Below are 12,768 nucleotides of genomic sequence, written 5' to 3' on the forward strand. Positions count from 1 at the left end.
AATTGCCTTCAAATTTCGCCTCCTTAATGAAAGTTTGGTGGACATAAATCCCCGGCCAAAGACTAAATCATGGAAATTGTGTTGCCCTTGGGCAATCTGGCTATAGGAGTATATCAAAAATTTCCACCTTTGGATTGATTTTTGGAGATACCAATAGGCAGATTCCAATATAGGCTACGTATGTGTAGCTAGGATTTATGAACAGATTTCAACACGGGATACAAAACATAAACTATTTGGATCAAATCAGCGAACGGTTTTAAAACTGATTTAAGCCCTTTTCGTCCGTCTCTATGAACATATTTTTTTATCAAAATCCTAAATTTAAAGACAATTTTGTAAATCGTAATTAATTGTTGAGAATGTTTTGACAATTTACTTTACAAACAATAAAGAAAAAAGGTTAAAACCATATGATTGCCACTTACACCTTATTTAATACACCTTGTTCTTACCAATGTTGTAAAATACATATATAAGGGAACCCCACCCATTCTCGATTTTAATTTTTCAAGATTTTCAATGGGCTGGTAAATCAATACCAATGCTTGTTAAGGTTTGTAACTTTGAAGATATATTAATGAATGGTTATGATTTCGTTCCAAAATCCAGTAGGGAATACCATGAAATATTTGTTTCATCCATAACAAAGTAATTACTTCCAGGCGTTAAACCCATCATTTTCATTTAAATTATTCAAAACAATACACACACATACACAAAATATGTATTTTGATTTGATGGAGCAAGCCAGCTTGAGAAAATATTGTAATCAGTTGGTAACTGTGCCCTACCTTGTAATAATTATATCATGATATAGCCCACATTGAATACTTCTTTCGAAATGCATAAAAAGCTTTAAACATTTTATCTGCCTTGAAATTGGCGATTTTCAGTCACAAAACAATGACATCACTGATTATGTGATTACTTACATTTTCATAGCACGTAGCTTCTATATACAACATGATTGACAGCACCTTCCAAACAGCTGAGAAGACTGTTATTTCTCTTGATATTTATTACGGAGAAAAAACAAATTATTAACACGTTCATAAATCATTAAATAAGACATATTATAACAAATAATTTGTGAAAATAGTGAATTTAATTATTTTATACAATTATAACTAATAAATATTTTTAAATAACGGTAAAAATCAGTTAAAAATAAACCCATAATATGGTTATTCACTTTCTCTTGACGAGTAATCGCATTCATGTGTTATTCTGCTTTCTGTTTACGTTTTGTTGTGTGTGACAACAATGCAATTGTCAATAAATTTCATTGGTGTTTTCCTCAGCTGCTCTCAGTAGTCGTATATTTGTGTTGCTGTGGATTGGTGGTCGCTGAAGTACGTATTGTCCGTCGCAATTCGTCTGTGTTAACATTAATAATAATATTTTCGCGTAAATTTCTAATTTATATTGCTGTTGTTGTTTTTTTTTATTGGTGTATATGCTACAGTTAAAGCTTGTTGTGATTTTTGTTTTATTATTGGTCTATTAATGCCTTTTTGTTTTCGTATTTGCTCTATCAACACCATCATTCATATATGAGCTCTTATTTAATTTACGCATTGCTCCTCTTGATTGCTGTGCATACGAAACGTTCATTCTATTGCAGTTTTTACATAACGTTTTTTTTTTACATTTTACAATACAATATAAAATGAAATTTTCCGTTTCTATTTAGTTGTGGTGTTGATTAAAAAAAGAGAAATTATGCTACATCATTAATAAACAAGAGATTTCTTTAAACGTGTCATATTTTTTTCTAGAGCTGCTCTGCTGGTCCCTTGAACTTGAAAATCGAGTGGAAGACAACCGTCGTTGTGGAACTTTTCAAACGTAATCTTGCGTTACTTACACTCACCGCCTTCCTGCCTGCGACAGCAACAACTTTTTTCTAAGTGCCATATTGTACACATAGTGTGTTTATTTTCTAAGTCTGACCTTAGTGTACTGTAATACAGTTTTGTTTTTGTTTTGTGGAGCAGCCTAATAGAAAACAAACAAGTTAAATCATGTCGCAAAAACGTGCAGCTGGTCTCTTTGGAAAGTTGGTGGAGAATCTCAAGAGCAAGGAATTCAGGGAATATTTGATGAGGTGAGTATTTTGAATTATTATTGATATAAAAAATATACTATTTAATAATGTTTGTTTTATATAGCACACATTTCTGGGGTCCCGTTGCCAACTGGGGTATTCCAATTGCTGCTTTAGCTGATATTAATAAGGATCCTAAAATCATATCTGGTCGCATGACCTTGGGTAAGATTGTTTTCTATATACATATATAAAATAACTAGAATGGAATAGATTTTAATTTTCAAAACTAAAAAAATTCTGGAAATTCAGCTATTTTTTCAATATTAAGTGGTAGCAGACAGATAAGATGATAAATGTTTGAAAAAATGAATACTTGATTTTCCATATGGTAGAAAAGGCATCAATCTGGTATAGGTATATGAAGAAAAAAAAAATATCGCAGAATGGAATTGTGTATGATTTAGGTATAATCAGATCTCTTAATGAATCCAACATCGACTAGGTTTGATAATATCGATCTGATCATTTTAAAATTTGTACTATAAGTATCACTCTAAGTCCTGATTACAAGAATATATTTATGTTCTTACGGAAGTCCATATTTCCTGAGAGAGATGTGAACCTCCAAAATTCCGTTTGTCAATCCTTTTAAAATTAACTGAGATTGGCACGGTCCTGAATACGTCGAAGTGTTATCTTCATGAGAAATGGACTTCCAAAGGTCGGCAACTTTTCATATAATCTGAGATTATGTTGCGTAGCCGGTATTGACATCGGTCCATAGGAGAAAGTAAACCCTTGCTGAGAGATATGACCCCCAAACCACTGTTGTGCCATTCGTTTCAAAATAAACTGCCACAATATTTGTACCATTTGGATGTGGTTGTGGTCTTGAAGAAGAAGGAAGAAGTACTTCACGAGAAATTGATATCCAAAGTTCAGCAGGTTTTCATATAAAGGCTTCATATTAAGAGCGGCCAAAAATAGAATGGATTATCGCATGTGGATGAAATTATTGGCTTAAAAAGCAAGTTACAATAATTTGGATAGACCGGACCAAGATTTGGTATAACTCCCATATAAAGAGTCTTGAAATTTTTACTCTTTTGATGTATAAATCGTCATATAATCCCATACAATGGGTTTTGAAAATGTCACTCTTTTGGCATATAAAATTTCAGCCAAATCGGATCGGACTAAAATTTTGTATACCTCCCATACAATGGGTCTTGAAAATGTCATTCTTTTTGGCTATAGAATAGTTAATATTCAGCCAAACTCGATGAAAATTTACGATTAACTTCTAATTAGGGCTAAAAAGTAAGAGACGAAAAACTAGAGACATCGGACCAAAATTTGATATACCTTCCATACAATAGGTCTTGAAAATTCGCTTTTTGGGCTAGAAAGCCGCAATATTCAACCAAATTTGATGAACATTGACAGTGTACTTCTAATATAATATAAAGCAAATGTCGAAAAACTGGATAGATCGGACCCCCATTTGGTATACCTCTCATATAATAGGACTTGAAAATGTAACTTGGCCTTTAAATTGTTAATATTCAACCAAATTTGATGGAAATTGGCAGTTCAATTCTGATTGGGTCTATTAACCAATTGACGAAAAACTAGATAGATCGGGCGAAAATTTGGTATACCTCCCATATGATGGATCTTGAAAATAGCCCTCTTTGGCGTAAAAACAAATTCAGAATAGGAATAAACGAACACCTCCAGCTAGCAATGCTACCATCATGAAGAATCCAAGACCGTGTTCGAAGCATTTTAGAGGTTTATTCCTCGATTCGGATGGGTTGACATAATAGATTCAATATTGTCCAATGTTAACAAGACCTGGCTTAGTAATTATCTGAATGGAAGACAGACATATGAGGAATTCATACGTCGTGAATAAAATGTTCGCAAAAATGAATTTGCGTACCTCAATAAGCATCCCTTCACCACTCCTTTTTATAACTCTCACCATAAGATAGATGTCTTATTAAATTTGTAATTATACTTGCAATACCTCAAGAACCCATTATATATATATATATATATATATATGATCAGAGATATATTCTATGCCGATTTAGTTATGTCCATCGGTTTAAAATCATGGTAGGTATTCAGATAGCCTTGACTTTCACTTTCCAAATACATTGACTCCCTCTGTAATACATACTGCTAATATATGGACTTAGTATACCATCGGTCAGTATAGGCAAAAATTGGATGCATTGACAATCTATACCTACACGGGAACAATATCAACACTAAAATCTATAAAGTGGTTCCTTAGCAGCGAATCCCTCTTCTAAATCCCACAATCTTTATAAAAAAGGGTGTTGCCTCTTTTATTAAATATTAAGCTTCATAACCTAAAAACTCTATCCCAGCAAGGGACAGTCCTTTGGTACTCTTTATTTTTTTGCTGACTATTAATTCATATCATAATTCATTTATAGTGGGTCCAGCAAATAATTCTGATTATTTGTCTGATATAGACAGCTCGTCCAAAAGACTGGAGGCCGTCGGCATATAAATAATTAATGGCCCTGAAATCATAGACATAAACTGCCTAACCTTCAGCTCCACAATAAAGTTTTTTTTTTTGCATTTCAAATAAATTAAATAACATCTCCATATAACAGAGACAGCATTAAAATTTGCATTTTTAAAAGCGTTCACGTTATGCTGGCCTGATTAAGATTTTATTTTTTGTATTTGCATATAACACTCTGTTAGCAGCTGTTAAGATTTCTATTTGCCTATTCCTCGCTACATTATCTGTAGTCATTAGCACCTCCAACTGATAAGATTTAAGTCTAGCAAAAATTTTTCCTTTTTATTTAGAGAGTCTAGTCTATCTTATCATCATTTTCAAAAATAAAAAAGTAAATAAAAAACTATTCAGTTTTATTTTTTTAATCACCTCATTTTTTCGCCTATTCTCAAATACACTCTCATGCCACCAAAAAAAAAGATTAATTTTTCTAGTCCACGGTTTTTGCGCTTACCTAGTAATAAATTAAATCAACAACAATTTTTTGACAATTATCATTTATGGCATTTAATTTTTGTTGTTTTTTGTTATTAATTGGTCAATTATATTCTGAGATTTGTTTTTTTTTTCACTCTATTTGTTGATGATCGATAGCACGCTTCACATAAATGAATGAATGAATAAGCAATTGTCAATGAATCGATGTGAATAAAATGAAGATAATTCTTTTGATTACCTTTACAGCTAATGATTAAATAATAAAAATAATAATCATGAATAAGTAGCGGAATACTAATAACAAAACAATGTGCAGTTCAATAGCCTTAGGTGTTTGTGGCTTTTGAAAACTATTTTTTATTATTTTATTAAAATATGCAAATTTTGAAATATATTTCCGTTTTGATTGGAGTGACTCAATTTTAAACAAAGATAAAAATGATCATATTTTGTCAAGAATGCCGATATGTGAATATAACTAATTTTAATTGCAAGCAGTCACATATTACAATTTCGATTATTATGCCGCCATCTAGGCCTACGTTTTCAGTAGTTTTCGATGTCACTTGATCATCTGATCTTATAATAAACGTTTGAAAAGGGTTTTATGAATTTCGTGATCTTGGAATTTTCCAATACCCGTAGCGGCCAGACTTTGAGTTAAATTATTTTTACAACTAAAAATGAAATAATAACAATCATAAATAAAGGGATTAACAATGCGTAGTTCAATAACGTGAATGTTGGGGGCTTGATGATTTTTGAAAACGTTGATATTTTTATTAAAATGTACAATTTGTTGTTATTAGGACGTTTCCGCTTGGTTCGAGTTACTCACATTTAAACACAGACAGAGAATGAAGGTGGCTTAATATTTAGTCCAAAACTAATTTTAATTGTATTTGACCTATCGAAGGCCTTCAATACGGTCAACCATGTCAATAAGTTCGACGTCCACATATATAGTTGATTATCCAACGATTTAAATACTGCCGGAGATTTGTCTTCTCAGTCATGTGTGGAATTCAGAAATAAGAAGTCTCCGGAAAAAAATAACGATCGTGGACAAAGAGCGGTGGAGCACCTCAAACAGTTGCCAAACCAGGACTAATGGTCAGGAAGGTTTTGCTATACATGTGGTGGGAGTGGAAGGGATTTTTTATTATGAGTTGCTTTCATATGGCCAAACGCTAAATTTTGATCTCTACTGTCAACAACTGGTCCGTTTGCAGATAGCAATTGAACAGAAACGGCCAGAATTGGCCAACAGAAAAGGTGTCTTGTTCCGCCAGGATAACGTAGGCCACACACATCTACAGTGACTCGCCAGAAAATTTGGAAGCTTTATTGGGAAGTTTTAATGCATCCGCCATACAGTCCGGACTTGCCACCAAGCGATTATCATATTTTTTTTTGCATTGCAAAATTTCTTTAATGAAAAAAAAAATGGTATCTAGGTAGGATTGTGAAAATTTGCAAATAGAGAGCAGAACTTCTATGAAAGAGGCATTATGTAGTTACCTTTAAAATGACAACAAATCATACAACTAAACGGTAGATGTTTGGACATTCCGAAGCACGTTAAATAAAGTCCTATAGTTCATATACAAATAATGGATTTCTTTTTCCCCACACCTAATATAATATTCTGGAAACATAGGAGATCTTGTCAGGAACTTAATTACGATTGCATTTGAATTTTTATAAAATTTCCAAAAGCTGAGCCTAGCTTTTGTAGTGTCGAAAATTGGAAGGTTTTGTTGATATATCATGTCTTGGAAACACTCAAAATAATGCATTGGTCCTTGGCGATCCAAAAATACAAGTATCAGCCTTTCGATTGCAATAAGATCTTAAAAGAAATACATATATTAGAACTGTATTGGAATCATTTTATTTTTTATTTATACTTACCTAAATTATTTTGTCACCGCTCCTGTGGTAACCACCATAAACGGACTCTTAAGGAACTTAACCGACGAAGGATTTGAACCAGTCTGTTATGCAGATGACAGATGCAGGAAAGCCGAAACGGTGCTAAAAATCGCATACGATTGGGCAAACCCGACTCTTCACGGACTAACCGATCTGATGGGGTGTGAATGGTGAAGACTGAAGGAGTTCGCAAAAACACGGAATTTCTAGATTCATAGGGAAATCAAACCCAAAAGTTTTTAATATAAACTTTCACTAATTCTTGACTTTCTCCGCATTTCTAGAGCGCACAACAGGCCTCAAATGGCTTAAGTGTATGTCCTTCTCAAGTTGGACATGCCATAATTTAGACGATCGATCTATTCAGTTATATTTAAAATAAATTTATTTTAATTATTTATATTAATTTATTTTTTCATATTCTCTCCATTTCAGCTCTTACTTTATATTCCTGCTGCTTCATGCGTTTCGCATGGAAAGTTCAACCTCGCAATATGTTATTGTTCGCCTGCCACGTTACCAATGCCACAGCACAATCGATACAAGGTGTACGTTTCATCAATTACAATTATCTGACAAAGAAAGATGAACCCCAGGCGGGAGCTGCATAAAAGTCAAGAGTACCCAGAAGCTAAGCTATAAACACAGGGACAGATAACGAACAATTTTATTGTTTAGTTTTTTTCTGATTTTTTTTTACCAATAAGGAAAGTGTACAAAATATTTTAAACAAAGACAAAATCATACATTTCCTGAGGAAATTTAACGAACACAAATATGTAAAGAAAACCCCCCTAATAATTATACACACACTTAGTAATCTAATCTTCAGGGAAACGCCTGTCTATCACCTGTTGTTTTGTACAATCAACAACAGCACATTACATCATATTAAGTGGAATAACATTAAGCTACCTGCATAGTTAAATAAACACAATTTTTTGTTCAGTAGTTTAAAAATAAAAAAAATCCAAACGACAAACAATTGGTGTTATTATTGATATTCGAAAGACAGCCGCTGATATGAATTAAACGCACGCTATGTAAAATTGCACACACACTGTTAGTGAATAATCAAATGTACAACAAATACAACAACCTTACTTAGAATATAAACAAAATAATGCATGCCTTGTGTTATAATTGCAAATTTTAGAACTAATCTCACTTAGTAACAAAACAAAAACAAGTTGAACTAGTCTTTAGTTTAAATTAATATTAACAACAACAACAGCTACAATTGTCTGCTGCTGTCCACTAAGGTGCCATTTGATGAACATACGTACACATACATACCGACGTGATAAATAAATATTAAGTGTTCTGAAAACTATTGTTATGTGTGTTTTAATTAAAGCGAAATCAAATGATGTATAGACATCAAGTTCAAAACAGGCTCAAGCCGCTGGAATAATGTTAGGTGCAACCTCAGCCATAAGGAATTTAACAATGTTTTATTTTATAATTTTACTGATAATTTCATAGATTTTTTAAAACAAATTTTTGGTGTTGTAACAGTGGCGTAGACTTTTAAAAAATATTTTTTATATATTTTTTCCGGTTTTGTCGGAGGCGTAGTTTTTTTATACCCTTCATCGCACAGTGGTACAGGGTATTATGTCTTTGTGCATATGTTTGTAACAGGCAAAAGGAATCGAGATAGACCCATGGTTCCTTTTTGGAATATGCATAGAATCACTTTCTGAATCGATTTAAGCATGTCCGTCCGTCCATGTATTTTTGTGAACAAAGTACAGGTCGCATTTATGATCCGATTTGGATGAAATTTGGCACAAGTCACTTATTTGGCCCAAGGACGAACCCTATTGAAATTGGGAAGAATCGGTTTAGATTTAGATATAGCTCCCATATATATCTTTCTACGATTTAAGGTAAATGGTGTACCAAAGTCCCTATATATATTTCGATTTGCACGAAATTTAGCATAGCGTACTGAATTAAGTCTAGAATGATGTGTGCTAAGTTTCGTGAAAATAGGTTTAGATTTAGATATATATTTTCATCCGATTTAAGGTAATTGGTGCATCAAAGACCCTATATATCTTTCGATTTGCACGAAATTTAGCAAAGCGTACTAAATTGCGTCTAGAATGATGTGTGCTAAGTTTCATGAAAATCGGTTCAGATTTAGATAAAGCTTCCATATATATGTATATTTTCGCCCCATTTTAGGTAATTGGTGCCCCAAAGTCTCTATATATCTTTCGGTTAGCATGAAGAAATTTGACATATCGTACTGAAATGAGCCCAGAATGATGTGTGTTAAGTTTCGACAAAATCGGGTCAGATTTAGATATAACTCACACATATAACTCACATATATATTTTCGTCCGATTTTATGAAAATGGTTCACCAAAGTCCCTATATATTTTTCGATTTGCACGACATTTGGCATAGCGTACTGAATTAAGTCTAGAACGATGAGTGTTGAAATTCGTGAAAATCGGTTCAGATTTCGATATAGCTCCTATATATATTTTCGTCCGATTTTATGTAAATGGTGCACGAAGTTTGGCATAGGGTACTAAATTATGTCCAGAATGATGTGTGCAAAGTTTCGTGAAAATCGTCTCAGATTTAGATATAGCTCCCATATATACCTTCGTCCTATATATTTTTCGATTTGCACGAATTTTGGTATAAGGTACTGAATTAAGTCTAGAATGATGTTGTTAAGTTTCGTCAAAAGATCCATAGCTAGGCCGATTGACACAACGTACTGAAGTAATATAAATCAGTATTTGGCAAGTTTCTCTGAAATCGGTTCAGATATAGATATATAACAAGCACACAACGTCTGCTAGGATACATATGTAGAATATACCCAAAGTGGTGAAGGGTATCATATAGTTGGCCCACTCCGACTTTACTAATTTCCTTACTGGTTTTAGGTATAGATGTTTTAAAAATATCATTTGATGATCTTGTTAAGGATTAGATGTTTTAAAAGATATCGTTGGTGTTATGTCAGAGGCGTAGATATTTTAAAAATATTGTTGATGTTCTGTCAGACGTAATCTCTTTTGGAGATTTTTTAATACTCGTTTAAAGGCGTAGATTTTTTAATTTTTTTCAGATTTTTCTTAACTATTTTTTTTTTTCATTTTTATTGGAGCTCTAGATTTTTTTTTTTAAACTATTTTCCATTAAATTTTACTTACCTTCAATGTAAATAAGTAAAAACAAACGATCAGATTTATGTTTTTATTTTCATATAATTAATTATTTATTTACGTTAAAAAATTTAACATTTTTCTATAGATTTAAATAATCTATTTGTTTTTGTTTTCTTTTGTTTTTTCATTAAAGGCATTCTACAAGAATGCAAATATTACTTTTCTTACTGTTGTTTTTTTATTATTATATTCAAATTTTTATTGTGTATTGTTCGTTATAAAATGGATTTTTGCTTGTTTTTTTTTTTATTAAAGTATGAAAGAGGTCATCAAAGTATTTGTTTTCGTTTATTATTTTTTGTTTATAAATATATATTTTTGTTTTAGATTTATATTTAATTTTTTATATTAATTGCATTATTCACAATTCTTTTTTTGTTTAGCATTTTTGTGTAATTTTTTTTTATTTTATTGCTTATTGTTAAAATTTTCTGTTATTTCCAAGTACAAAAGATTATAAATTTTTCGTTATATCATAATTTTGTTTTTAAATATTTTTTCTTTTCATAATTCAATTGACATAATATTCTTTGTCCTAGTCAATGTTGTTGTTTGCTTGCTTGTAATTTGATATTATTTTTTTAATTGTAAATTGGAAGTAATGACACCAAAAGGAATATGATGTCCTGTGTGTTTTTTTAAAGAAAATAACAAAGCCAATAAAGCATTCACAATGGTGAAAATCCGACAAATAATTTTTTATTTCAAATTTCTGTCTTTCAAAATTAGGATATCTGCAAAAACGTTTAAAAAATAATATAATAACTTTAGAAAAAAATTATTTAAAAAATCTCCTTAGGGAATTCTAGGAAAAAAATATTTTACCACTCCTTATGAGCCGTCAGAAAAAAATATTTAAAAAAATTAAGGCTTTAGAAAAAAAATATTCAAAAAATCCACGCCTAATGGGGGTGACGAAAAAAATTATTTCAAACCAGTAAGGAAAGTAGTAAAGTCGGACTGGGCCGATTATATGATACCCTTCACCACTTTGGTTATATTGTAGATATGTATCCTTACAATTACATGTCAATGTTCCCTCGAAGGAACATACTCATGTCATTCTGCAACCAATGCTAAATTTAATTTCATTCGGGCAGATTTTGAGTCGTCTGCGTACCATGGGACAAATTTAGCAAACTTGATATACCCTATTCGGTACGCCGCACTGTGTAAAAAATGAATCTCAATCAGACACCCGTTCGACGTACATATGGAAGCTATGGCTGCATCTGCACCAATTTCAACAAAACCCGATAATGTCATGCAATTTTCAATTTGATACGTTGTGCAAAATTTCGGGTTAATCGGACAAACATTAGGAATTTGGTGCACCATTTATGTAAAATTGTATATGTATATGTGGGAGGTATATCGAAATTTGAAACGATTTTCCCGAAACTTACACACATCAAATCTAGCTATGCGTAATTTCGTCAAAATCGAAGGATATAAAGGGACTTTGGGACCTAAAATCGGACAAAATATATATGGGAGCTATATCTAAATCTGAACCGATGTCTAAGAAATTTAGCACACATCGTTCTACTCTTAATTTAGTACGTTGTGCCAAATTTCATGCAAATCGAAGAATATAAAGGGACTTTGGTGCACTATTTACCTATAATCGGACGTAAATATATATGGGGGCTATATCTAAATCGGAACCGATTTCACCAAACTTTTTGCACATCATTCTAGACTTAATTCAGTACGCTATGCCAAATTTCGTGCAAATCGAAATATATATAGGGTCTTTGGTACACCATTTACCTTAAATCGGACGAAGATATATATGGAAGCTATATCTAAATCTGAACCGATTTTCAGGAAACTTAACACATTTGATCTTATTCATTACACTGTGCCAAATTTCGTGCAAATCGAAAGATATTTAGGAACTTTGGTGCACCATTTACCTTAAATCGGTCGAAAATATATAGCTGTGTCTAAATCTGAACCGATTTCTACGAAATATAACACACATCGTTCTACTCTTAATTTAGTACGTTGTGCCGAATTTCGGGAAAATCGAAAGATATATGGGGACTTTGGCACACTATTTACCTTAAATCGGACGAAGATATATATTGAATCTAAATCTGAATCGATTTTTCCAAATTTCAATAGGGTTCATCCTTGCGCCAAACAAATGAGCTGTGCGAAATTTCATTCGATTCGGATCATAAATGTGACCTGTACTTTGTTTACAATTTAACATGGACAGACAGACGGACGAACATGCATAAATTGACTTAGAAAGTGATTCTATACATATTCTCAAAAGGAACCATGGGTCTATCTCGATTCCTTTGGCCTGGTACAAACGTAATACCCGTACCACATTGTGGTGAAGGGTATAAAAATCTACACCTTAAAAATCCACGCCTTATGGGGGGTCAAGAAAAATTGTTTTCAAAAAATCTACACCTTAAAAAAAACACACCTTAGGGGGGTCAAGAAATACTGTTTTCAAAAAATCGACACCTTAAAAATGAATACCTTATGAGGGTCACAAAAAAACTATTCCAAAAAATCTACACTTTAAAAATGCATGCCTTATGATTGTCACGAA

The 12,768-nt window shown here is 32.2% G+C and overlaps 1 protein-coding gene across 1 annotated transcript; it reads left to right on the forward strand.

Moving 5' to 3' along the window:
• The first annotated feature begins 2,017 nt into the window (after positions 1-2,017).
• Positions 2,018-7,606, forward strand: LOC133336920 (mitochondrial pyruvate carrier 1-like). The gene is made up of 3 exons (XM_061545191.1): positions 2,018-2,110; positions 2,175-2,275; positions 7,431-7,606. The coding sequence occupies exons 1-3, from the start codon at positions 2,028-2,030 to the stop codon at positions 7,604-7,606; spliced, it is 360 nt and encodes a 119-aa protein (XP_061401175.1). The 5' UTR covers positions 2,018-2,027.
• The last annotated feature ends 5,162 nt before the right edge of the window (positions 7,607-12,768 follow it).

The sequence above is a fragment of the Musca vetustissima genome, unplaced genomic scaffold, assembly GCF_032173495.1.
Source record: "Musca vetustissima isolate MV318-11 ecotype Yass unplaced genomic scaffold, APGP_CSIRO_Mvet_v1 utg524737, whole genome shotgun sequence".
NCBI classification, from domain to species: domain Eukaryota; kingdom Metazoa; phylum Arthropoda; class Insecta; order Diptera; family Muscidae; genus Musca; species Musca vetustissima.

Coding starts and splice junctions, on each gene's coding strand:
- LOC133336920 (XM_061545191.1), top strand. CDS start 2,028: ATGTCGCAAAAACGTGCAGCTGGTCTCTTTGGAAAGTTGGTGGAGAAT. Junction 2,111..2,174: donor TTCAGGGAATATTTGATGAG/GTGAGTATTTTG, acceptor TGTTTTATATAG/CACACATTTCTGGGGTCCCG. Junction 2,276..7,430: donor ATCTGGTCGCATGACCTTGG/GTAAGATTGTTT, acceptor TCTCCATTTCAG/CTCTTACTTTATATTCCTGC.